The sequence below is a fragment of the Clupea harengus genome, chromosome 11 (assembly GCF_900700415.2).
Source record: "Clupea harengus chromosome 11, Ch_v2.0.2, whole genome shotgun sequence".
NCBI lineage: Eukaryota > Metazoa > Chordata > Actinopteri > Clupeiformes > Clupeidae > Clupea > Clupea harengus.
In genome coordinates this window covers 29317879-29343990 of record NC_045162.1, presented here as the reverse complement: position 1 = coordinate 29343990, position 26112 = coordinate 29317879, and the positions used below count along the sequence as shown (strand labels likewise).

The 26112-nt window shown below is 39.5% G+C and overlaps 1 protein-coding gene across 1 annotated transcript in view; it reads left to right on the top strand.

Moving 5' to 3' along the window:
- crppa (CDP-L-ribitol pyrophosphorylase A) overlaps positions 1 to 23970 on the top strand; it is a 36388-nt gene extending 12418 nt beyond the window's left edge. Inside the window, exons 3-10 of the mRNA XM_012820541.3 lie at positions 6287 to 6436; positions 8609 to 8713; positions 13570 to 13615; positions 14353 to 14450; positions 17202 to 17273; positions 18344 to 18436; positions 21344 to 21475; positions 23118 to 23970. Coding sequence (XP_012675995.2) covers positions 6287 to 6436; positions 8609 to 8713; positions 13570 to 13615; positions 14353 to 14450; positions 17202 to 17273; positions 18344 to 18436; positions 21344 to 21475; positions 23118 to 23222 — 801 coding nt within the window. The 3' untranslated portion in view covers positions 23223 to 23970. The remainder of the gene's footprint in view (positions 1 to 6286; positions 6437 to 8608; positions 8714 to 13569; positions 13616 to 14352; positions 14451 to 17201; positions 17274 to 18343; positions 18437 to 21343; positions 21476 to 23117) is intronic.
- Positions 23971 to 26112: the final 2142 nt, after the last annotated feature.

Genomic DNA, 26112 nt, shown 5'->3' with positions numbered 1-26112 from the left:
AAACTTTGACTCCAATAATTTAATTTATCTTGTTTTATTCTCCATCACAGTATAACTTGTCTATTGGAATTTCACCCATTTGTGCATGCTGAACACAGTTAAACATATCACAAATTCACACACAGGGCTGTAGTTATTTCACAAATAGCTATACAGTGTTATTACTTTGAACTAGATTGCGAGAATATCTAGCAATTATATCTTTCTAGTTCAATCCTCTTCTAACCCGAGGGAAAAACAGTGTTCACCACATGTGACTGTCATAAGGTCTTGAAGCAGTTTGTTTGAGGATCACAATCATGTGCATGTAGATCTTAAAAATGTGGAGATGGTTGGTGGAAACAGTTTGGGGTTTGGTTTGTTTCTAAAACTGTGAAAAACATCTGATACAGCCAAGTCATAATGTTTGAATGCAAACGGGTTCTTATCGTAAGGTACCGCAAAGGCATCATTATGGCATCACCATGACGATAATAATAGATAGCCTCCCTAAAAAAATACATTACATGTGTCCCAGCTGGAATAGAGATTTCTTTTTAGACACTCTCTATCGATTGGCTATTTCTTTTGTAGATACTCTCCATCGCTTGGCTATTTCTTTTGTAGATACTCTCTATCGATTGGCTATTTCTTTTTAGATACTCTCTATCGATTGGCTATTTCTTTTTAGATACTCTCTATCGATTAGCGATTTCTTTTTAGATACTCTCTATCGATTTGCTATTTCTTTTTAGATACTCTCTATCGATTGGCTATTTCTTTTTAGACACTCTCTATCGATTAGCTATTTCTTTTTAGATACTCTCTATCGATTGGATATTTCTTTTGTAGATACTCTCTATCGATTGGCTATTTCTTTTGTAGATACTCTCTATCGATTGGCTATTTCACAGTGTCAAACCGCAATGCCTGAGCGGGACCCAGTCTTACAGCGGGGGATTCAGAAACTTTTTTGTATAACACAGCATCACTGCACATTAGACTGAATTCCTTCTTCGATTGGGTCACTCATATTTTAATATCAGTGTCGTTTGACATAAATATTTCTTATATAAATATATCGCTGTGAATTGGTGTCAACAATTCTGCCACTCTAAACGCTGCACGCTGTGTCAGCCCAATATTAACGCTGGTTGGATCTGCTCTATCCACATGCCCAGCAGTGATCCCTGGGTGCGGTGATCAGACTTCATTAAACAGTCTATGATGCTGCGATATGGATAAGTGTTTGAGCTCTGCAAGATCTCAACCTGAGAAAAAAAATAGTAGCCCCAGGGTAGTTTATCAACCCGACAGTTGCCCTGTCATCTATGTACGTATCTCAACGGGACAAAATAGTCGCCCATGACTTGATACTCAATCATATCAGTATGCATGAAAAGAGTGTAGAACTCCCTGTGCAGGGTTGGGTGCATATACTCTTTCCAGATGTCTGCCTGCTCACTCAGGTGAAAAAAACATCTGTATTTTTTAACCCCAGGAGGGAGGGAGGGAGGGAGGAGGAGAAGCAGAAGAGAGATTTAGAAGGACTCAGTCAGACAGTGCCAGCCTCTAGAATTGTTATGAGCTGACCATTTCAAATGATAATTATTCACCTGCCTTATAAGTTGGAAAGAGTTAAATATGTCTTACAGAGTTAATGGTATATTCTGAGACTGTGGAAAGATGCCCAAACATTTGAACATGCCATGACTACTTTTTTTTCTTCTCTTTTTAAGTTAATGGGTTAAAAAGTAATAGGGCAAAAACTTAAATGTATCAACTTAAACTTAAACTATGTATTTTTCTCAGGGGTGCCCAAACATTTGCATACAACTGTAGATTCCAGGTAAAGTTGCTAACATCAGACGGCAATATTGTTATACAACAGTACTTTCTAATCCTTTGCCATCACTAATAAGTGCTGGGTTATTTTATCTTCATTTCAAGTTATAAAGGTCTGACGATCTAGAAACACGGTTGTTATGGTTTTAATTGATGAAATTAGAACGTTTTGGCCTTTCATGGGGAAGTATAGATCTACCAACCACTAAACTTTTCATGTACCAGAAGTAAATCAGTATTTGGAAATACACCGTTACACTGTTTTCATCATTAGAGCTTTCCAAAGAGATAAGACTTGTCATTTTATTGTATGTGTTGGATCTTATAAATTAGATTAGATTAGATACATTTGATACGATTATGTTGTGCCAATTAGGCTTTGTCTCATTGTGAATGAAGACCTAGCTGTATTCAATAACATGCATTTAGGCTAGAATAAAGTTATACAAACTACCAGAGTGCTCTGGAGTAATTTGCCTCCATCCAAAAATGGATGTGTTTAAAGGTGAAACACAAATTCTCCTTCCATCATTTTCAGAAGGTTGCCAATTATCAGCGTTTTAGTTTAAGTAAATGAAACATTACATTAGTCTAACCTAGTTTTGATACATTATGAGTACATAACATAGACTTGTTGTTGTAAGACAAACACTAATGGCATATTTGTTGTTTTGCAGAATACAGTGCTCCAAAGAACACCTCCGAACTTGACTCTGTTAACTAACTTGTCAAAAGAAGTGTCAGGACCAAATCAATCCCGAGCGGAGGGGGACGCTGCGTGGCACATACTGGAATTCATCGTACAAAGAGAAGAAGGGATTTATTTTCAATATAGTCAGCCGACATCCAATTGCATGTATTGCCTCTGGTGATCCTGATAGACATGGCAAATCCTTAGCTTACCTTAACTAGACCAAATACCTTTTGTGAAAGCCTAGCAAAGGACTGGTGAATGTGTCAAACATTTACAATTCATCAATTCAATTCAATTTTATTTATATAGCGCCATAACAATACAATTGTCTCAAGGCGCTTTACAGAGCCCAGAGCCTGGACCCCCTTAGTGCAAGCACAATGGCAGCAGGGGCAAGAAAAAACTCCCTGTTAGTCAGGATCAGGAAGGAACCTTAAGCAGAACCGCGGCACATAAGGGGGGGCCCATCTGCTTGAGGTCGGCCGGGTGGAGATAGGAGGGGGGGATGGGGGGAGGGTGGTGTGGCAGAAGGGGGAAGGAAACAACAGTTGTTGTACACAGCATGCATTTGGTAGATGTACATAATATACGTATATATACAGATATCAGGTGGTATATACAGTACATGATACATAAAAAAAACAGCTTAGTGGGTATACACTGAGCTCATAGGGTTACTGTTACAGGGGGAAGGAGAGTAGGAACAGAAAAACATGTTGATGCTGGCAATAATATAAATTACATCTAAATGCTAGTATGGGGTATGGGGTAGAGTAAGTGTACGGCAGTCCCTATTATTATTATTATTACTCATTCTTTAAAGTTATTGACAGCAAATGAAAATGATATAATAAATATTTATATGTATGACAAAGTTGTATGTTCCTGAATTACCGTTTTTAATACAAATTAAATGTGTAAATCACATTCTGTCACCATTTAAATTCTATTAGAAGTACTGTACGTAAAGTAATGAACCTATTTCGGTGTGATTCATTGTAACGAGCGATGCAAATAGGGCGACGCAAGTGTTCAGCTCCACCACATAACACAGCTCCAGTTGGATGGGAGTGATAGGGCACGGACCCAGTGTCCCTTCAGAAGGCTCTGCAAGGGATGGAATCCATTCCAAATATCTGTGTACTACAACTAATGTCTTAGGCTTACTGCTGACGACACTCACTCACTGTTTAAATATGACTCAGTAAGCTTTTCTAATTACAGTGAAGTGCAAAAAAATAAGGAAAAAGGCAGAAAAAAACAATTCCTACTTTCTACCACAAGAGGCTAGACAAAACCATTAGTACATGTCTAGAAATTTCAAACTGTTGCCCAAGGTCCTAATCTAATTAAACTTAAAGACACAATTAGCACAAGGGGCTCTGCTCTGAATTAACACCCGCTGTAATTTAGTACCCTGGGGATTTCTACCTGTTGCTTGTCATTCATCTAGCCACAAATGACAACCCAGTGATTCGAAGTTCTCACTCTGGCTTCTAGTAAGTCATTACATTTACTTAAAAGCACAGTTGGTTAGTTTATAAATCCCTAAATGGGGCAGGAATAAATTACCTCTCAGATATAATTCAGCAGTACACACCTGCTAGACCACTCAGATCACTGGAAAGAAATCTGTTGGTAATACCTGCTATCAGAAATAAACATGGTGAAGCAGCATTTAACTGCCGTGCTGCTCAGTTCTCAGTCTAGACTTAAGACCTTAATGTTCTCAGATGCCTTTTGTTAACTGATCTAGTACACTCTGCTTTTTTATTTATTTATTTATTTCATTTATCCTATGTTCTTTTAGCGTAGTGTTTTTTCTATCTTTTATTTTTCTATGTTCTTTCATCTGCACATTTGTTAAGCCCTTTGAATTAGCAATGTGTATGAATTGTGCTATATAAATAAATAAATAAACAATCAATACACGCTGTCTCTTCTCACAGAAGCTAGAGTAAAAGACCGCACTGTGTGTCAGTGAGCGGGACTACCCTGATTCCTTGAGTCTGAGCAACTCCGACCCTGATCAACAAATTGCTTGCACAGCTCTCTCTGCTTCCCTTGCAGCCTACCAAGCTTGAGGCCACTTTGAATGCCGAGCTCAGGGGAGTTCAGCAGCAAACCCAATTGGCAGTTCACTGCCACACTTTGACGGGTAACCCCACCTGGGCTAACCGCGAAAAGAAGAAAGAAAAACAGACAAATGAGTGTGGATGTAATCTCAATGAAGTGTGTGTGTGTGTGTGTGTGTGTGTGTGTGTGTAGAGTGTGTGTGTGCGTGTCTCTGTGTGTGTGTGTGTGTGTGTGTGTGTCTCTGTGTGTGTGTGTGTGTGTGTGTGTGTGTGTGTGTGTGTGTGTGTGTGTGTGTGTGTGTGTGTGTAGAGTGTGTGTGTGTGTGTGTGTAGAGTGTGTGTGTGTGTGTGTGTAGAGTGTGTGTGTGTGTGTCTCTGTGTGTGTGTGTGTGTGTGTGTGTCTCTGTGTGTGTGTGTGTGTGTGTCTCTGTGTGTGTGTGTGTGTGTGTGTGTGTGTGTGTGTGTCTCTGTGTGTGTGTGTGTGTCTGTGTGTGTGTGTGTGTGTGTGTGTGTGTGTGTGTGTGTGTGTGTGTGTGTGTGTGTGTGTGTGTGTGTGTGTGTGTGTGTGTGTGTGTGCGTGTGTGCAAGGGAACTAGTGAGTGCAGCAGTGTCAGTAAGTAAGTGGATGTCCAAGTGGGGGTGTGTGTGAGTGTTGACAAAGAGTCTGTGGTGGGATAGATCTTCTGGCTTTTTATCATCCATTCCCGGTGTGGAGAATTCCAATCACCCACCCTGTGGCTCCCTCGTGTCGATGCAAAGGGTGCAGGGAGCGCAGAGGGCCTTCACATTTCTCAACGAAATGTCTTTTGATGGCCATAACAGAATGCAGTAAGACACTGAATTTAGATTGTGGTCTAGGTGTTCAAATGAATCAATATAAACATAGCTCACCACTCCCATAGCCTACAGCAGGTAAGCTGGCTCTATTTAATAAGAGATGACCCCGGCACAGGGCAACTAGCTTATCATTGGCCACGTAACACTTGGTAAGACATAAACTGCAGTTGCTTTACTGCAATTAGCTGTGCTTTTCTGTGAATTAATGTTGCCAAATATCCCTCTGAGAGCCTGCTGTTGTGTTTCAAATCATTCTAGTGTGATATTTGCACTTATTCAAGTGGATGCTCAGCTGTGTGAAGTTGTTGTGCAAAATTACATTACTTCTCATTGTCCTCAGAATCTAAAATACGTGGCTTTAACGTGCGGCTGGGGAATATGGCAGAATATTTCATCACAATCAATTATCGCAATATAAAATGACCATACATTTAATGGACTGCAAATATTATTATAATAAATAAATACAAATATATTAAAATCATATCTTAAGTCCATCACTTTCAGCTTCCTCAATCCCTCATATTTGATTTTGTATATTGGCACCATGTCTTTTGCTTTATAGAATGCTACAGCATGTATGATGTCATAGGGGAGTAACCGTGGAAACAGCATTAGTATGGTTTGTTGTTGGTATTTTTCTCTGACTACCTCACTGCTAGTTCCAGTGGACACACCAGTCTGCTGTACATTTCTGAAAACCTGGAGACATACAAAAAAAACGTAATGTTTTACTGTAAATGTTAGTAATAACAATTACAATTACGAGAGTGTACAAGAGAAGGATTACAACACTTTGGGTAAATTGTATTCTCAATTGTTTTTAATACTGATGTCTCATATCTGTCTCAATTAGGCCTCAGGAGCTGTGCGCCCACTTGTCTCCACAGTGGTGGCAGCAACCACAGGGGGATGCCTCGACTACTCCCTTGAGAGGGCCAAATACAGAGCCAGCGAGACGCCACAGGCTTTTATTTATGATATCATCTACCAGGCTTACCAGCAAGTAAGTACACTCTACACCTCTTTCTCACAGACTGTGATGAGTTTCCCGAACCCTATTGGGGAAAAAAGGTCTATGCCCGGTTGCATGAAACACCTTAACCTTAACTGAATTGCATTGCTTCACTGTTGCCTACGCCTTGTAATATTTGGACAAAGAGCCCCAAAAATGTAATAGTGAGACAATGATAACTTTGCTGTAGCCTATTAGTGGTCGTGGTTCATAGCCAGTTTTAGTAATGCTTTTTTTGGATTCCTATATTGAATTAGCCCCAAAGGATTAAGAACTGCACCTATTAAGCGATCATTTCAAGTGAGAAAGGAAAAGCGACACAGTGAGAGAATGGAATTAGGTATTTTAATATTGTATACATATATGTAAATGTAAGTTAAAATGGAATTAGGTATTCTAATATTGTATACATATATGTAAATGTAAGTTATAATGGAATTAGGTATTCTAATATTGTATACATATATGTAAATAGAACTAGGCAATAGACTATACCAACTATGGCTGACTGGCCTGTGGTATAGAGGCAATGGCAAAGGCTGCTATTTTTTCACACCATTCCTAACTAGGGGTAGAATAAAAGAAGAAAGTTTTAAGTTTAGACTTAGTAGGGAGGGTTGGGTGCCCACTTCTCGGACAGAGGAAGGAAGATTATTTTATAACCCCTCATCGAGCTCGATAGCAAATGCCTCCTACTGTCATTTTTGATACTCTTGGAATTATGCGAAGGCCTGCATTTTGAGATGAAACAGTTCTTGAATGGCAGTATGGAACTATTTAACGGTTCTTGAATGGCAGAATGGGACTATTAAATTTCCTAGGGGAGATTGGAGCTAGGCCATTGAGGGCTTTGTATTGATTCTACTTTTGACAGGGAGGCGGTGAACAGAGGCAAGTAGAGGAGAAGTGTGAACATATTTTTCAGTTCTATTAAGTGTATGAGTGGCTGAATTTTGTCTCAGCTGGAGGCTCTTTAGTAAATCTGTACTACATCTGGATAGTAAAGCATTCTGATGATTAAGTGCTGGAGTGACAAATGCATAGATTAGCTTTTCTTCATCTTGGAAGGCTGGGTCTTTCCTGATTTTGGCAATATTATGTAGGTGAAAGAAAGATGACTTTGAGACCTGTTCTTTGTGAGAGTCGAGAGAGGTGACACATGCCAGCGAAGGGAACCGCTGGCTTCTCTTTGAGTGGGCGTGTCATGCCGTTTGGAAATATTGTAGCAGACTGAACTAGCGAGCTTGTTAGCAAGCTAGCCAGCTAGTAGGCTATCCAGTCAGTTGTCTTTATATCAGAACTGTCATTCTGTCATAAAGTGAGCACAGGATTAAATATCTAATGTACTAGGAACAACGACAATCCCTTGCAAGGCCCTCCAAGCTTTTTATTTTTAGCAAATGAAACGATCCATGACGCCACAGTCCTGCAGCTTTCAAACTGTCAGAGACAACAACAACAAACAATCTGATTGGCTATTTCATCTGGCTTCATGTACAGGTATGGTTGTTGAGTGTCATCGGCATGTCATAGCATCAGCAATGAAAATGGATGCTTCGCTTTTACAGAGCATGTACTACGGTAGGTATGACTAGATGGTTCATTACGGACTACATCTACAAACTGAAGACGTCAGAGAAGTAAGACCTGAAAATCAGCACTAAGATCTAAAAAGACTAATATCAAAATACAGTAAGTATGTCGTTAACAGCTTCGACTTGGTCTGTCTGAGTGCTCTGGTGGGCTCTGATGCCTGAATGGAATTTTATATCATGAAGTCAACTGTGTTCTTGTCAGATAAGCAATGGCTGTATTAGTGAATTGAGTTTGGTAACATGTAATCTAATTAGGCATAGTGAACGTAATTAAGTGATGGTCTATTAGGGTAGGGTTTTTCCTTTTCTGTTTTTCAGTTTCTTCTTACATCAGGGTTACCTCACAGCAACAGAGTGGAGCAAAACTAAAGCTGGTGTATTTGGTGTATTTGTACAAGAATCTGGCATTTGTGGATATAGCACATTTATTTCACGTTGGCCACCCCATAATAAATGGCCAACATTTGAGGGAGAAAGTCTCTGTAAATCACTGTAAATATTTTTTTAGATAATAAAGGCTAGTTGTCACAAGAAGTTGTGCTGATGCTTTTTGTTTTACACCCAACAGTGTAGCGAGGCAGAATTTCAGTTCGGCACAGAATGCTTGGATTTGGCTCTGCAGCACTGTGGCACCAGAGCCCAACTGATTGAGGGTCCACCAACATTGTGGAAGGTAAGATCTTAATCGTCACAGCATGAATCAGTAAAGTTTGCCCCGATTGCATGATTGTAAATCATGATTTAAAAAAAGAAAAAAAATGAATAACCTTGATTTCATCAGTGCTTTTGCTGAGAAGCATTTCAGAGCCCACCAGTTTTGACTAATAGTCAGCACCAAAATGTGATTACAGCATATGATTGTATAACTGCAAGGTGCAAAGTTACCAGTTTCTGAGTGAACCAGGAGACCAATTTAGTTTGGCCCAGTTTTTTGCACTACAGCAGTTATGGACACAAGCAACATTTTGGAGCTCAATGTCAAACGTAACAAAACTATGGAAATGTTATTGAAGATACACAGGGGAAGTGATGCATGGGCTGATCCAAAATGAGCAGGTGCCCCTGCAGTCAAATATTTGTATTGATATTCGGGTAATTTAAGGGAGGGTCAGTTAAAATAAAATGTTAGCAGATTAGTCAAATATCACCTTAAGACTAATATCAATATTTAAGTACCCCTTGCAGAAATTATGTTGATGCAAAAAAAATAAAGATAACAATGACGTAAAAATATAAAATAATAAAGATAACAATGACGTTACTATAGCAACCCTAGCCCTTACACCAGTTATTAGCCAAGTGAAGGTTATCTCTCTCTCTCTCTCTCTCTCTCTCTCTCTCTCTCTTTCTAAGTTCAAATGAGTTCAAATAGACTTGCTTTATTGACATGACCATAAAGAAACAGTATTGCCAAAGCACACTTGGGCAATAAAACACATACATACAGGCTATATAAGGGGGGGGGGAAGAAAGCTAAATTGTTTTCTCTTTTGTCACGTATGTAATCTTTAACACCTAGGTATCTACCTTCCCAAACTACCAATGCCAAAAGAGAAAAGATAAGGCCCAGGCAAAGTGACAGCAAGAGAAATGAAATGGAAACCTGGGCCCTATGTTTGGGTCCAAACTGTTACTTAGGACAATTGAAACAGAGGAAGTGGTGATGTTGAAAGGAATTATTTCTATATCCCAAAGGTATCGGAGACTTGTGATGAAAAACCAAGTCCAGGTTTTATTCTTTCAATGGTGCGCACCAGAGGAGGAAGAGAGAACCAGATTTCACTGAGTGTGTTCACCTAAATCTCCTTCACTGACTGTCTCTTGGAAATCACAGTCTTTTAAACTCTGGGAAAGCAAGGGATGGGTGGATACCTAAATGCTAATTAGTATCTGTTTCTAGTCAGGGGGGGGGGGGGGAAGCTGTGACGGCTTTCTCACACCTCATGTAGGCCGGGAACAGAATACACATGATAAACTTAGAACACTAAAATGACCAGTAGGTCAGATATATTGAATTATTGCCTATGGAATATATCTATTAAACTAATTATCAAATGTCGGTCCCTTCAATGTGCGGAACTCACACGTGGGGGTAAACAAACACCACACCACAAAGAAAAAATGACAACAACGAACTAAGAAACCGGACGGGGCTTAACAAAAATGTGCTATCAAAATTGGTCCAGTATTGAGTTCGAATACAGGACATGGCCCCCCACACAATGGCTATACAATGGAATCCTATGAGGCGGCATGGAAAAGTAAAACCGCTTGTTTTCACCACTGACAGGCTTGCAAGTGTTCATTTGAAGGGTCTGACAACTACATAGAGGATCCATACAGAGATACACCTGTTTACCTCAATTACCTACAGTGTGGTGCTAGAGTGTGAACTCAAAAGAGAGCAGCTCCCTTCAATAATTAACTATAGGCACTGAGATGATACAATCTTATCATCTGTCAATTTATTAAGTTCAAAGTTGAAAGTGTTAAAAGACTCAATGTTACTGAGTCTTCTGGTACAATGAGTGTACATGAAGGTACAGGCAAATAGCCTCACTGTTAAAACATCTGAACATTTTATTGGATGAAGCAGATACTTTTAAAGAAACCCACGTCTTGGAAAATGAGTCTGATGGTTCATGGTGTAGCCTTTGCTGAGCAGTGGTGTATGAAGTACCCAAAAGCCATACTTGAGTAAAAGTAAAGATACCTTACTGGAAAGGACTCAAGTAAAAGTAACCTTTTAGAATACTACTTGAGTAAAAGTCTTAAAGTATCTGATCTTTACTGTACTTAAGTATCAAAAGTAATTTTCTGATATTAAATGTACTTAAGTATTGAAAGTAAAAGTAGATAGACCACTAGAAGGCTCTATAACTAAAAATAGCTTGTTTTTCAACAAAAAGTGTCTCAGAGTGACATTTTCTAATGTGTCTCAAAATACTGCTTTGATCACTTTATCAATGTAGATGACAGCAGCCAATCAAAAGTCAGCAGCTTTTATTATTTTCTACATGATTGGTCCACAGGTTTATGACATCATGAAGAAGGAGTGTACACAACCTTGGCGCAAATAGCCTGAAGGTGGCGATACAACAAAATATATATTATATATTTAGGCCTGTATCTAGGAATTACTTGACCTAAATTCAAAGTTTTAGGTCTGTTTCCTTTTCTTCTACAATGGACATTTATCATTTTTGTATTATAAAGTTGACTTTACAAATTCATTTTACTGCCTTTACACACTGTCTGAAATACCTACTTTTATCATCTCGTCCGAGATCATTTGTCAGATTCTTCAAACCATGCTGACCAAAAGTTGTTCAAGGCAATGAATTTGAAGTAGGCTGAAAAGCCACACTGAGGCCCTCATTTACTAACATTGCGACCGCAGCGCAATCAGCGCCTTTGCCAAACCGCATATAGCGCACAGTATTTTGCATCGTATTTATCAAACAAGAACCTCGTCGTGTCATCTGCGCCTAACACGCCCATTAGTGTTAATAGCGAGCCGCTAAAATAGGGAAGAAAGAGCCTACGTGTTCCTGCCACCATGGATGATGAGTTAAAATTAGAATTAGAGCTTTTGGTTCACGAGGTTACAGCAAACTAACCCGGGTAAATGTAGAAACTCATAAATATTTCTCTGTTTAGCCCTTCCGTCCACACTAAAAGTTGTGATCACTTTGAATTCGAGACTGTGTCTTTTATTGGTGAGCTGATTTTGGGAAATTAAACTTTTCAGCGAACATTGAGTTTCTGTGTTGCTATGGTTACCCCTCAGGGTGCCTGTGCAGCTTCATATTAACGAGTTTATGTTCACAAGTTCATATTCACACACATTAACATGAGTTAATCACACACAGACAACTGCAAACTGTTAAAATGGTTCCCTAAGCTAGAGATAGCTGGGATAGTTAGGCCAGGTTAACTGCTCCATACTATCCCGTTAAATAGTCTGGTAGAAATACACGACACCCCTTACTTTAAAACGGCGTATTCCAACACTGAAAACCATGCTTTTCAAAAACGCTGCCCTAGGCGGATACATTTGAAAACTGGAGTTGTAGCGTGGACAAGGGAAACTGAGGTTTTCAGACGTTCGGTTGCCATGGCAAAGGGGGTAGCTTGCGCTCGAGAGGCTATACGTCAAAATAAACATGGACGGTGAAATGAATATGCTGCTCTGTCTCTACAATTTACTTAGTTTAGTTAGTGTACTTTGAGTACAAGTACTTTTCCTGAATAGATACGCGTTACTCCTACGTAGAAGGCGAGCACTGTACTCGGTGTGCTTGAACTATGGGTGAAAATACGGTTTAAACCATACAATGAGCGACGATTCTGGGTAAGACGTGGCCGAACAGCTAGCTGGTGGGACAATTTTGTATATGCCTATATTAAATGATATATCAAATATAAACATTTAAAAAAATAAATAATTCTGATGTTCATATTTTTTTTATTTCTCGTAGGCACATAGTTTTCATTTAGCAGCTGATATGTCATGCTAAAACACCTCTTGTTTCGTTACTAATACATAATTAGGCGCACTTTACGCATCTCCTCTTTGCGACGAACACCCACTTTCCCTTATACCCTCCCAGCAGCGGTAATCTGCGCCGCCTTTTTAAATACAGTTTTATGTCTTTACCCGCTATTTTATGCCTGAAATGGGCGCAATCCTGTTAGTAAATGAGGCCCTGAATGTCCAATCGACATGCTAGTTAGTGTACAGGTATACATTATAATCGTGTTACTTAGTGTACACATTTTTTTTTTTTTTTTTTTTTTTTTGTACACATCCATTTTGTGTTGAAATGCAAGTTGCATCGATTATTGCATTGTTCATTGAAAGTCATAATTGTGACAAGGAAAAGCTTTTTCTTTAATAAAAAAATAGAGGTAATTCATCTGTTGATTTTCTTTAATTATCAAACACAAAGTAGGAAGTGATTTGAGACTTAAATGTTTTAAAAATCGACATGCATCGTTTTATCGGTTTAGAATTGATAATCGATAATCGGTTTAGAATCGATAATCGGTTTAGAATCGAATCGTTGACCTCTGAATCGGAATCGAATCGAAGCGTGATGCCGAGAGATTCCCACCCCTAGTTAGTATACAGGTGTACATTATCATCGTGTTTGTTAGTAAACAGGTGTACATTATCATAGTGTTTGTTAAGAGTTCTCAGATTTTCACAATATTTCTCAAAATTTTGGTGAAACAAAAAACAAACTCATGCTGGCTACAGCATCTCCATGGCCCAGTGGTTCAGAATACGGATCCCAATGCTGAGTTTGAACCCCACTTGCAGAGGCCTGCTTGGGGTCAATGCAGTGTGCTAAAACAGGAAGTGTGTGTGTGTGCTTAGAATTTCTATTTCCTCTATTTAAAACCCAAGGGGCCCTAATTTCATAGGGCAACGGGCTGTGCCAGAGGGTTTTTCACAATTAAATCAAAGAAGTCCTTCTGTCCCTGAAGTTCAGATTCTACTAACAGGATAATGTTGTGTCTTAGGTTACACACAAACAAGACTTGGCCTCAGCAGAAGCTGTCATTAAAGGTATGTACGTAAGCTTAGTAAGTGTCTGAAACCCCTTGCTTCTGTACTTGTTGTTAGCTGCCTTATAACATTCTGGAATGGGCTAGCAATGTTTGTAATGCTCCAAGTCCAAATTTACTCATGGACATACATTACTTAGCTTTTATTCAGAACTCACAGGGACATTTCTCCCCACGTTGGGTGAAGGAGGGGAAACAGTTGCGGTCACGCCGACCACTTTATTTCTCAGCTGCAAAATGCTCCAGTGCAGAACTAAATAATCAAACAGTAAGAGTGCTGGTAAGCAAGGAAGAACTCAGAAAACTCTGCATATCAAGTTTTGTCCACACAATTAAGTCTTAAAAATGTTTCGTTACAAAATGTTTGTACTTGAATTGGCTTTAGTGGGCAACTTGTCATAGTCGCTCCATAAGAACACTATGAACGGTTTAACATTCTTTTAAAAGGTTGCCCCACGTATCACCACCTAGAATCACACCCACCATTCAGAATGTACTTTCATTTGTTGAACTGGAATAAGAGTATTGCCAATAACCTTTTGTGGGGCTTACACGGTTTCACATGCAGTGTACTATACGTACTATACCAGAATTGAATTAGTGGCTCATCTCATCCAAAGCACTCTGAGATTCTTTTGAATGAAGAGTGCATTACAAATAAAATAAATTATTATTATTATTATTATTATTACTTTAGTCATATTGACTGCATTTGTTTCTCTCCTTGCTCTGACACAGAGTCTCTCTCCCAGTCTGCCTGTATCATCTCAGGGGAGTGCACTGAAACACAGAATCTGTCCATCTGGATGAAGAACTGTCTCACTGCAGCGGGCATGGTAAATGCAGATTATTTTTTGCAAATCATTACAAATGATATTTAGGGAATATATCTCAAGAACTGTATGATTTAAAAAATGTTTCCTGTTAGCTTCTTTTCCTTTTTTTCTAGCACTTTACCCCCCCCCCCCCCCAAAACATGCTTTCTTAAACTCGAAATATCATGATAAGCAAATGCAATCATTTCATAAGACTCAATAACCAACCTAAAATCTTTCAGAAACTCACAGCCAAACAGTACACGAAATAAATGAAGAGATACAAAATAGCATTCTATTTCCAATTCAATATTTTACATTTGAAGATTCCTATTTTTGGGTTAACCTTTAGGGTCAACCTATAATTATGGTTATAGTTCCATGGACAACATGAACATGAACTAACCCTAGGTTAACGCATCAGAAATCTATTTAATTTTCAGTTTAATTACTTTAATATTGTGAAAGAATTGAGCCGTGAACACAACATTTGATACACAATGCTGAGTTAGCCAGTATGAGGAAACTTCTAACCAACATCTGTTCCATTACGACACGTGGAGTTGGTATATGGGGAACACCTTACATTATCCATAATAAATAAGAGTTGGTTTATGGGGAACACCTTACATTATCCATAATAAATAAGTAGTATCATGGTAATAAGTGGGCTGTAACCTTACCTACTTACCTTACCTACTTGTGAAACTATAAAGTACAAAATCCAAAAAATAGGTTTCATAAGTCAGGCTAAGTACGAACAACATAGAAGAATAAAAATAACTGGATTTGAATTTCCTGAAGGAAAGAGGAAACAAAGGAACGGACTGACCTGGAAGTTGGGAATGGAAGATTAATCGATATGGGGCTCGATTGGTCTGGAGCTTGGACCGTCAGGGTAGTAGTCCTTTGTGATGCGACAAGGTCAGACAAGAAGTGAGGAGAGCGAAGGGTTTAAGTAGAGAGGTGACTGGTGTGCGTGATTAGTACTCCGGTGATTATGAATGAGACGGAGGTGCGTGAGTTGAAGTCGAAGGGGGCGTGGCAGGAGCAGAGTTCAGCGCTGCCGTGACACCAGGTGTAGAAAGAAAAGAAGAAGAAAGAAAGAGATGGAGAGGTTGATAAAGATGTTCAATAGAAATAAAGAAGTGTGTCGAGAGAAAGATAGAGATCGAGAACATTATAATGACAAAAAGATAGAGAAAGAAGTAAAGAAGGTGGATAGGTGAATAGAGAGAGTGGCAGAGTGAAGAAATCAATTTTAGGTTATTTGAATTGGAAAGAAAAATGTGATTATCTTTAAAAAACAAAGACATTTCTCAGGGATTCCAAACTTGTCAATGGCAGTGTTGTAGTATGTTTGTATTTATGCATGTGACTCTATTGTAAGAATTCATAGCCACTTGGAATTCAAAGACACTTCTAAACATTGTATAAGAGTCATTCTATGCCAAATCACCAAGACCCTAACCTTAGAAACACTGAAAGTTAACAAAATTACGGCAATTTGAAATGAAGATGCCCTCACACTTCCACTGTCCAAAGTCTGTTTCTGCCATTTTTGGCGTTGTCTTGACAACCATAGAATCTGAATCTGAATACCTGAACCCTCTAGAGCAGGGGTTTTCAACCAGGGGTCCGTGGCCCCCTGGTGGTCCGCCACGGCATTGCAGGGGGTCCGCGACATGAGCCTATGTTGATCAGTTCACCATTGAATTATTTTATTTTTATAAATTTGCTTTGATATTTCAACACATTTCCAGATTACTCTTGAATATCGTGAAAAATATCGAAGAAAATACACTGACAAGTGCTACAGTCAGAATATGTGCGCAGGGGGAGGGGGAGTGGCTACGGCGGTTAGTGATCTACCCTGATAACTGCACATATTTAAGTGTTATAGGCAGAATATCTGTGCAGGGGGAGGGGGCGTGGCGGCGGCTAGCGATGTACCCTGATTATTTCACATATTTAAGTGCTATAGGCAGACGCGGCAGGTGCGGGGGGAGGGGGCGTGGCGCCGGCGGTTACAAACACGCACGCGCGTGCAGGCACATCAGTGGGCCGCAAATGACTTTATAGTCAGAATGGTGGTCCCTGGGACAAAACCAGTTGAAAACCCCTGCTCTAGAGTAAGCACAAGGCAACTACAGCAAGGAACTCCTCCCTTTTAACAGGAGGGAACTTTGAGCAGAACCCAGCTGAGAGAGGGGACCCACCCATCTGCTTGAGGCCAGCCAGCCCGGTAGAAGGATAGAAAGGGGTGGGGAAGTGAGACAAGAGATTCAAGAGGCAGCCAGATCATTCATATATAGAATCAAGCAAATACAATGTACATGAACAAGATGCAGGGCATAGAAGAGGAGAGATTCAAGACAGCACATGGAACCTGTGAAGGCGGGTGTGTGCTAGCAAGGAGGATCAAACCCACGGGTGTTAGCATCTGTCGCTAGCACGTCTCTTTAGTTGTTGGGGAGAGGGGGGTTTACTCACTGCACAGCGTTGTACCCGCTAGCTACAGCTAGCTACAGCCCTCAAAAGTGTGTAACTGAAAACTCAAGGGCAGAATGCGGATGATACAAAGTTAGATATATTAGGGGGTTGTGTGGGGACATTTTCCAGATTTTAGTTGATTTGGCATGGAATGACCATTAGGTCAGCTGTAGTGACAGAGAAGAATCTACATGAACTTAACATCATATTTCTGTGTTAAAGAGGGTGGATGACAGAGAAGAATCTACGTGAACTTAACATCCTATTTCTGTGTTAAAGAGGGTGGATGCCATACCAAACACAGAGCGAAGCATGACACTCTCAGCCAGCAGAAATGTTATCAAACTTTCCGTGAGTATTTGTACATTCTATATGTATTAAGTATATTGATGTATGTATAATGATGTAAATGTATATATTTCCAATAATGTTTTGCTATTATGTTTAAGAAAAGTGGTCGCAATTCATATTAACCTTGGCCACATTAACAAAGTAGGCTTTATTGCTTTTGACAAAACATTGAGATCAGTGTAATACAATTTGACTAAAACAAGCTGTGTTAATTTAAGTGCTAAACCCTGAAAAAAAATCTGTTTTTGCAAAGTTATAGAGATGGTCCTCACTGCAGAACACCATCCAGGGGGCGGGGTTGGATCCAGATCCAATTCCGCCCACTTTATGTATTGTGCTCCACCAGATTAATCAACATATTTGTTAAGTTGCAGCACGTGGTCGTGCAGAACTCTTGATTAGCTGGTCAAGGTCAACTGCTACACCTATGTCGATGTCACTGCGGAGGGGGGGGTCTTCTAAATATGGTGAATTTCTAACTGGAAGTCCTTCCCTATATTATAAACTTGTCAGCGGGGTAGCTACTTGGCTAACATGTTACCCACTAGCCAGATTTCTGAAGGCTTAGTGTGATTAATGTTAGCTGTTAAGCATCACTAACTTGACACCAAAACAACACAACAAGTGTTTGTACACTAATGATTCAAAACTTTAAGTTTCAATTATTAAGTTGGTTTTCAGTGTCGTATATTTTCAAGTTTGTTTTGCATCAAAACGGCTTTTTTTATTATGACTTATCAATGAGGAAACAATAGGGTAGCACAACTATAACTTTTACTAAATATTACATGTCTTGTGACAAAACTGCCACCGGAACCAATCGAAATGCAGAGGAAGGAGTTGAATTGACCAATCAAAGTGCAGTAGGAGTTGGATCAAGCTCCAGCTCATCACGGTGGATCTCGTGGTCTGCAGTGAGGACCCTGAAGTTCTAAGTTAAAGCTACTAAACTAATTAATCTTAAACACTGTTTTTGTCACTGTGTGATTTGGCTTAAGCTTGAAATCATTTATTTAATGTGATTTTCTGTATATGCCAGTGTGTGACAGTGAGTCTGTATTTTCCAACAGGTGAACAGCTCTGATTTTGTAGAGATCAGGGAAATGATGAAAAGGTGTGAAGAATCCAAGGACTTTCTCCTGTATCCAGTCATCATTCTTTGGGTATTCAATTCATTTGATTTATATCGCGCCATTAATAATTGAAATTGTCTCAAGGCATTTTACAGAGCGTAGAGCCTGAGCCCCCTAGAGCAAGCAGTAAGGTGACCAGGGCCAGGGAAGAAACCTTGAGCAGGACCTCAGCTCAAAGAAGGGGGGACCCATCTGCTTGGGGCTGTCCATGTAGAGAGATGGGGGGGGGGGGGGAGTACAGAAGCAAGCAGATGAATTCATACACATATCAGGATAGAATATATATATATTAGTATCCATGCAGCATATGTACATGACACATCCATATTTCTATGAAACATAAAAGAGGGTGCAGTAAATATTGATTAGATTAACAGCTTAGTGAGTATGCATTGTCCTCAATTATAATACTCAAATACAATAATAAGGATAAGCAGAGTAATGAAGCTGAAAACTATGGATAGGTTCACTGGGAGCACTAGAAGCATAACACATACACTTAACCATAGTGACAAGCTGTTTTGGTCACTTAAAGGTGTGGTCTGCAATTTGAATCCACTACATTTTCAAAATCAGTCAATCAAATTTAGGAAATTGCTCCTCACTGTCTTTTCACTGTGTGCGTGGATTGGGCCGTGACCAATTCCATCCAGTTAACATGTTTCAGGAGAACGGAAGGGAGAGGTATAATTGTATTGGTTGCTGAGCTCAAATATAAACAGCCTTTGTCCAGAATTGCGGACTGTATCTTTGAGGTGATTCGGTAAGGTCTCGGGTACACTCAAAAAATATTTCAGCCATTTGCATTCTTGTGGTTAAAGCAGCAGTAATGAGTTATTTTGTCAGAATGTTGTTGCCCATGTCGTGCTGTAGACGTTTTTCTTATATTTTCATGAGGTCTTCCGACCTGCAACACAAAAGTTCATGGGCGTATCCTGGATGGCTATGGGGCCTGACACATGTCTTTCGGTTCTTAACATGACCATATCACCAAGAAGATTTTGACCAAAACTTACCTCAAAAAGTGGACATTTATTGCATTTATTGCACCGTGTTATGTAACATTTAGGTTCTTATTGTTATGATGTCAAACAGTAGGAAGGATAATAGCTGTTGATTTGGAGGTTATTCTTGGAATGGAAAAAAAATATATATTATTATGCATCTTTTTCTTCTTGTGGCTGGACTGTGTATGGCACCCCTATAACCATGTGGTAAAAAGTGGACTGGGGACATACCCATGATTATTCCTCAAATGCACCTTCAACGGGTTGAATTTGAAGATGTGTGTATACGTTGTATTAGGGAAAGTCTCCCGGTAGCAGCTATCAGACAACAATATAAACCTGTTTAAAGTGAGCTTTGTGATGAAGCACATGAAGTCCAGCCGCTCTGGACCCCCTCCAGTTTGCCTACCATGCAAACCGCTCCACCGAAGATGCCATAACTTCTGCCCACCGCCCAGAACGTTCCCACCTGGAGAGAAAGGACAGCATGTGAGGATGTGGTTCATTGACTTGAGCTCAGCTTTCAACACCTGATCAAAAAACTGGGTCAGCTGGGCCTCAGCACCTCTCTCTGCAACTGGATGCTGGACCTCCCAAAAGAATCTCCAAACAAAAAGATAACAAACTTCACTTGCTCCCTGTCTGACACTGTTGCGGCGAAGATAGTAGCAGCCTTACAATTCCACAAACAAGAGTCGAGATGTGAGGTATTGAGGTCTTTGAGGTCTTGTAAGAATGGAGCATCTTAGAGTAAAAACTGCTATGCAATTTCTTTTAAATGAACCTAGTTCCTTCCATATTCTTGCGTGTGACTGTTACCATGGCCAATCAGAATTAGCTCTGTCTTTTAACTTTACCCAATTAGAACTTGTTCCGTGTTTGATACCACTCCAAACTTCCTGGATATTCATGCTGAGGTCAATTAGTCTTTTTTACAAAATGGCTGCCTGCCTCTTAGCTGCTTTGGTCCATGTTCACCATATACAAAAAATGTAAACACAAAAACAGGAAAAGCAAATAAGTGTTGTTATTTAAAGGTACATTGTGTAGTTTTTTTTATCATTTTAAAGATATATATATATGTAGATATAGACTGGTTTTTGTATCGTCCTCAAATTCAGTGTTTGCAAGGTATATGCCTTAATGCCTCTTTAAACACATGTGGGGTTGCAAACAGTGCAATAATTATGACATCACATACAACAAAAAAAATTCTGTGGGATTTTCTAGGGTACAAATCACTCAAAGTTCATTCAAAGTGTTCTGGGGCTTCATTTATAAACGTTGCGTAGGCACAAAAGAAGGCGTACACCACTTTCTAAGCAAACTTTGGGATTTATAAAAAAGGAACTTGACGAGAGAATGTGCGGTCCTCGACGGACACTTTGACTCATGCACACACACATAAACTGGAGAAATGAGAAACTGACTTCGATGGCAGAAGGATTAGACTCAAGAAACGCTACGAAATTGATACCATTGTGTAAAATAAATCGAAATATCACCTCTCACCTCTGTCATTGTATTCCTGCAGTCAGGATGAATGTTAGGGGCGTTTCACTGACTATGTATAGGCCATTATGGGCGTTAGAAGGGTGGGCCAAGACTTCCGCTCATGTGCGCCAAATGCAAGTTAGTTGTGATTTCTAAACGGAAACTGGAGTGGGATATGAGTGCGCACTGTGTTCGAAATCAAGAGTATCTGTGTGCGTAAGCACCTGTGTTTTGTCTGTACACCACCTTTTGACGTGAATCCTCTGCACAGTTTTACAAATGAGGACCCTGATCTGTAGTACCTTTCCTCTCCTCTCCGAGTGACTAGCCTTTATCACAACTTTCTCCTCAGTGTTTTATTATCAAAATGAAAGCTGGAAAAAAAAAAACATTTCTTTGTGTCCTGTACTTGACATCTCTTCTGGTGTTTTTACAGGTTTTCCTGAATGTGTCAGATCAAGTCTCCCTCAGACAAGAAAATGATGAAGCCTCTACCATCATGAATTTGGCTGAGGAAGCCAAGAAAATAAATATTTTCCTGTACTGTGTCCAACTCCGTTACAGTAAGGTATGTGCTAAATGAATACAATCATTAAAGGGGCTCAGTCTTTTCTTTTGCAATAGATTTCTGACTCTGTAAGACTAATGGGCTTATAGACGGCCAAAACCAAGTTGGATGTTAAAACAAAAGAATCATCCAAAAGTCACCAACAAAAAACATTTGATCATGAAATCATCTTGACACACATCAAAACACTTAAGGGTTCGATTCTGTAACATTTGGTGACCAGGTTATTGTGCCCATATTGTAGATGGTTACTGTTAGTGCCTTGCTAACCTGTACTGACATTATCTAGCTAGCTAGCTATCACTAACAAAGTTACAGTAATGGGATATCTAGGTATCTCTGACCAGAAACTTAGCTGCTTACTTTTCTTGAGTACCTGATAACATTGATTATAACTTGGCTTTATGATTATGGTAATAATCAAGTTCAAGTTCAAGTTCAAGTATTTTTATTTGTCACATACAACAAATGTAGTGAAAAGTAAAAGGGTCTACGCTCCACACTGCGCAAAAATAAAATAACAGACAAATTCCTAGCCTCAAACTAGTCTACCCCTTACGCGTCATGTTAACTGCCACATGCCCCGCAGTACAGGACGTTGAGGTTTCCCATGACAACTTCCCGTGGGTTTTCAGTTCACAAAAAGTTTTCAATTGCATTCCAATCACTAATAGACTCTATTGGGTATTCCCAACATGTAAACATGCCAACTTATTAACACAACCACATCATTGACCTTGTAATAACATATGGCTTAAAAATGTACCACTCTATAGTTCAACCTCAAAATACTACCCTCTCAGATTATCACCTAATTACTTTCAACATACAATTAGAACTATGCAAAAACATCAGAATGATCCCACTTCTACAGCTGTTGTTTATCTGACGAGACTACAACAGAATTCCCTACCAGCCACACATGCCTCAGCTCTTACTCCTGGCACTGAAGGACAATCAAACATTCTGTTCCTGTAACCTAGTAACCATTCCATGACCTTTTTCATTAACAAAATGTTAACAATAATAGACCAAATTCATTTACATTTACATTTAGTCATTTAGCAGACGCTTTTATCCAAAGCGACTTACAAGGATGTATACACATTTTACATTTACACTGATGGCACACTGTACATCAGGAGCAATTAGGGGTTCAGTGTCTTGCTCAAGGACGCTTCGACAGGGAATCGAACTAGCAACCTTCTGAATACTAAATGACTTCTCTACCTCCTGTACCACTGTCGCCACACAGTTACACCCCCACAACCTGGTGCCCTCCTAGAATCCTTCACACCCATTGACCTCCCTGAACTCACTTCCCTGATCTCCTCGTCTAAATCATCAAACTGCTTACTAGACCCTATCCCCACACAACTACTTAAACATGCATGTAGCGAAGGGAGAGAGCAATCACCCCATCCGGCCTTGAACCCGGGTCTGTGCCAAAGAGCACACACTCTGTCCCTCCCAGGAGAGGCAGACTTCGATTCTGTCTGGTATATACAAGCTCTTTTCAAAATCAGAGCATTTATGGAAAAATGTCTTTCTGCTGTTCAAGCTGCTGTTCACAACTCTGTGAAGGTTGTATTCTTACCTGTCCAAAAACGGCATGTTCCTCTATGTGTGTTTCCTTGTTTAGGTGTCCACCGAATGGGAGAGAACAGTGAATAGACTATGTCAGCTTACCATGGCCCTCATCAGAGACAGAAACGCTGCCTTTACTGGACAAATGCTGCAGGCCTGACCACAAACACACTCACAAAGACACAAATGCATTTCATCATGCAACATCTGGCTTTATAATGGAAATCATGTAAGGTAAATGTTGTATTCAGTTTATAAATACTTCCTTAATGTAATGTTGCACTTGTATGTCACCTTTCAATGTATATTGAATATACCTGTAACATCAAAACATAAATAAACTGTGGAACATAAAAAAATATTACTTTAATGAAAGAGCTGTTATGAACAGCACGCATCTTATGACTCGGTGTATGACAAGACGTGCTCAACATCAGGGTTGAACAAAACTGGGGTCTTCAGCCACAACATGAAGTCGGTCCCCCTAAAAAGATGTAATTTTGTTTGTAAGTAAGAAAATGACTAAGTTTGTTTAAATGCATGTCAACAACAACCATGTCGTCATCTGAGTGAGGCCACCTTCCTACTCGCCATAATGCAGAGCTCACACTTGTAGGAGGACATGTTTGAATCATTTCTGTTTCATTCTGACTAGAAGATAGCCATTCTGATTTACAACTCTTTCAGAAGGCAATATAAGCTTGCTGTAAGTGTTAAATACAGAAAATATATAGAGGGTGAAAACACTGATTCTAAACTCAAAACTAATTTTCGATTATGAGAGACAATCCAAACATCCTTTTTTGTACATCAGACAATAGAATAATGATTAATAATGAGTATCAAGTACTAATTGAAATTAGTTATACTTTGCCCTTGCCAAAAAATATTTTGTTTTCCATATTCAAGGGTCAAAAAATAAATATAAGTACGTCAAAATAAGTATTTGAACCCCTACCCATTTCGCAAGTTTGGCCACTTGCAAAGAAATGTGTGATCTATAATTTTAATTATTTAATTTGTGTGTCATCCTTTCACAAAAGCTTCTTTACTGCTGAACAAACCACTCGCACAGCATTTAACTGCTAGGGCCTTCATCATAGACTTTCCCTGCTGTATTTGAAGTTAAGTAGACATACTGGTTACAATGGTGTCATATCGGTGTATGGTGTTCTATGCACTCCCCTTCAAATAAAGTGTTACCAAGAGTTCATAGTGTCAGTCTGTCATGGTCATAAAGACAAACTGGACTGCAAAGACCAGTCAGAATTTAGTTATCTTGTTAGGGACAAATATAGTACATTATTATCCATCCCCCTACACGTATATACTGTATGTATTATATGTATGGCCATTCTTGTCTTGTCATATTTCTAACACCTTGTCTGTCTGCTTTTTACAATTTGTTATCTTAACTGCACTGTTTTGTCACACTGTTGTTTACCTTGTATGTCTGTCTGGTTTTTACGATTTGTTTTCTTAACTGCACTGTTTTGTCAAACTGTTGCTTATCTTTTTTTATTATTATTATTTCTTTTAATTATATACAACCCGTGGTCTTCGGGCCCTCAGACGACACTGCATCACTCATCGGCATGATTGTGTCAATGACATTACTAAATGGGCCCAGGAATACTTCCAGAAACCACTGTCGGTAAACACAATCCACCGTGCCATCTGCAGATGCCAACTAAAGCTCTATCATGCAAAAAGGAAGCCATATGTGAACATGATCCAGAAGCGCCGTCGTGTCCTTTGGGCCAAGGCTCATCTAAAATGGACTATTTCGAAGTGGAATAGTGTTCTATGGTCCGACGAGTCCAAATTTGACATTCTTGTTGGAAATCACGGACGCCGTGTCCTCCGTACAAAAGAGGAGGGAGACCTTCCATCGTGTTATCAGCGTTCAGTTCAAAAGCCAGCATCTCTGATGGTATGGGGGTGCATAAGTGCATACGGTATGGGCAGCTTGCATGTTTTGGAAGGCACTATGAATGCTGAAAGGTACTGTATATAAAGGTTTTAGAGCAACATAAGCTCCCCTCCAGACGACGTCTATTTCAGGGAAGGCCTTGTGTATTTCAGCAGGACAATGCAAAACCACATACTGCAGCTATTACAACAGCATGGCTTCGTCGTAGAAGAGTCCGGGTGCTGAATTGGCCTGCCTGCAGTCCAGATCTTTCACCTATAGAGAACATTTGGCGCATCAATAAACGAAAAATACGTCAAAGACGACCACAAACACTTCAGCAGCTGGAAACCTATATAATATAAGGCAAGAATGGGACCAAATTCCAACACCTAAACTCCAGACACCTCGATGCCAGACGTCTTCAAACTGTTTTGAAAAGAAGAGGAGATGTTACACCATGGTAAACATGCCCCCGTCCCAACTATTTTGAGACTTGTAGCAGGAATCAAATTTGACATGAGCTCATTTTGTGCATAAAATTGTAAAATGTCTCTGTTTAAACATTTGTTATGTTATCTATGTTCTATTGTGAATAAAATATAGGCTCATGTGATTTGAAAGTCATTTAGTTTTAATTTTTTTCAAATTTAAAAAACGTCCCAACTTTTCCGGAATTCGGGTTGTAATTTTGTATTATTTTTTCTTTCTTTTATTTCCGTATCTCTCTGTCATGCCCTGCCAAGGGACAACGGATGAAAGCTAATTCTGGTGCATTTACATTTTTCTTGGGAAATGTTTATCAATGTACACTGTCCCTTTTCAAATAAACGCATACACAAGTGATAGCTTTAATTAAGTGCCGTACATTTGAGGGGGACAGACCCTACTAAGTGCTAAGTTCTAAAGGGCTACAGGCCCCCCTAAATCAGGGCTAGCAACACCCCTAGTGTGGTGTGTTTTGTAAGTTATACAAATGACATACACTAGTCTCAACACTGTAAGGGGTCTGTGATGATCTAGACCTACCAGAAGGTTATAGGTACAATCTGTAGTTTTCTATTTAAAAAATGCTTCTAGACTGCCTTTTGAAAGCTTCAATGCAATGTCCCAAGTATTGTGCATTCTGTTTCTTTGT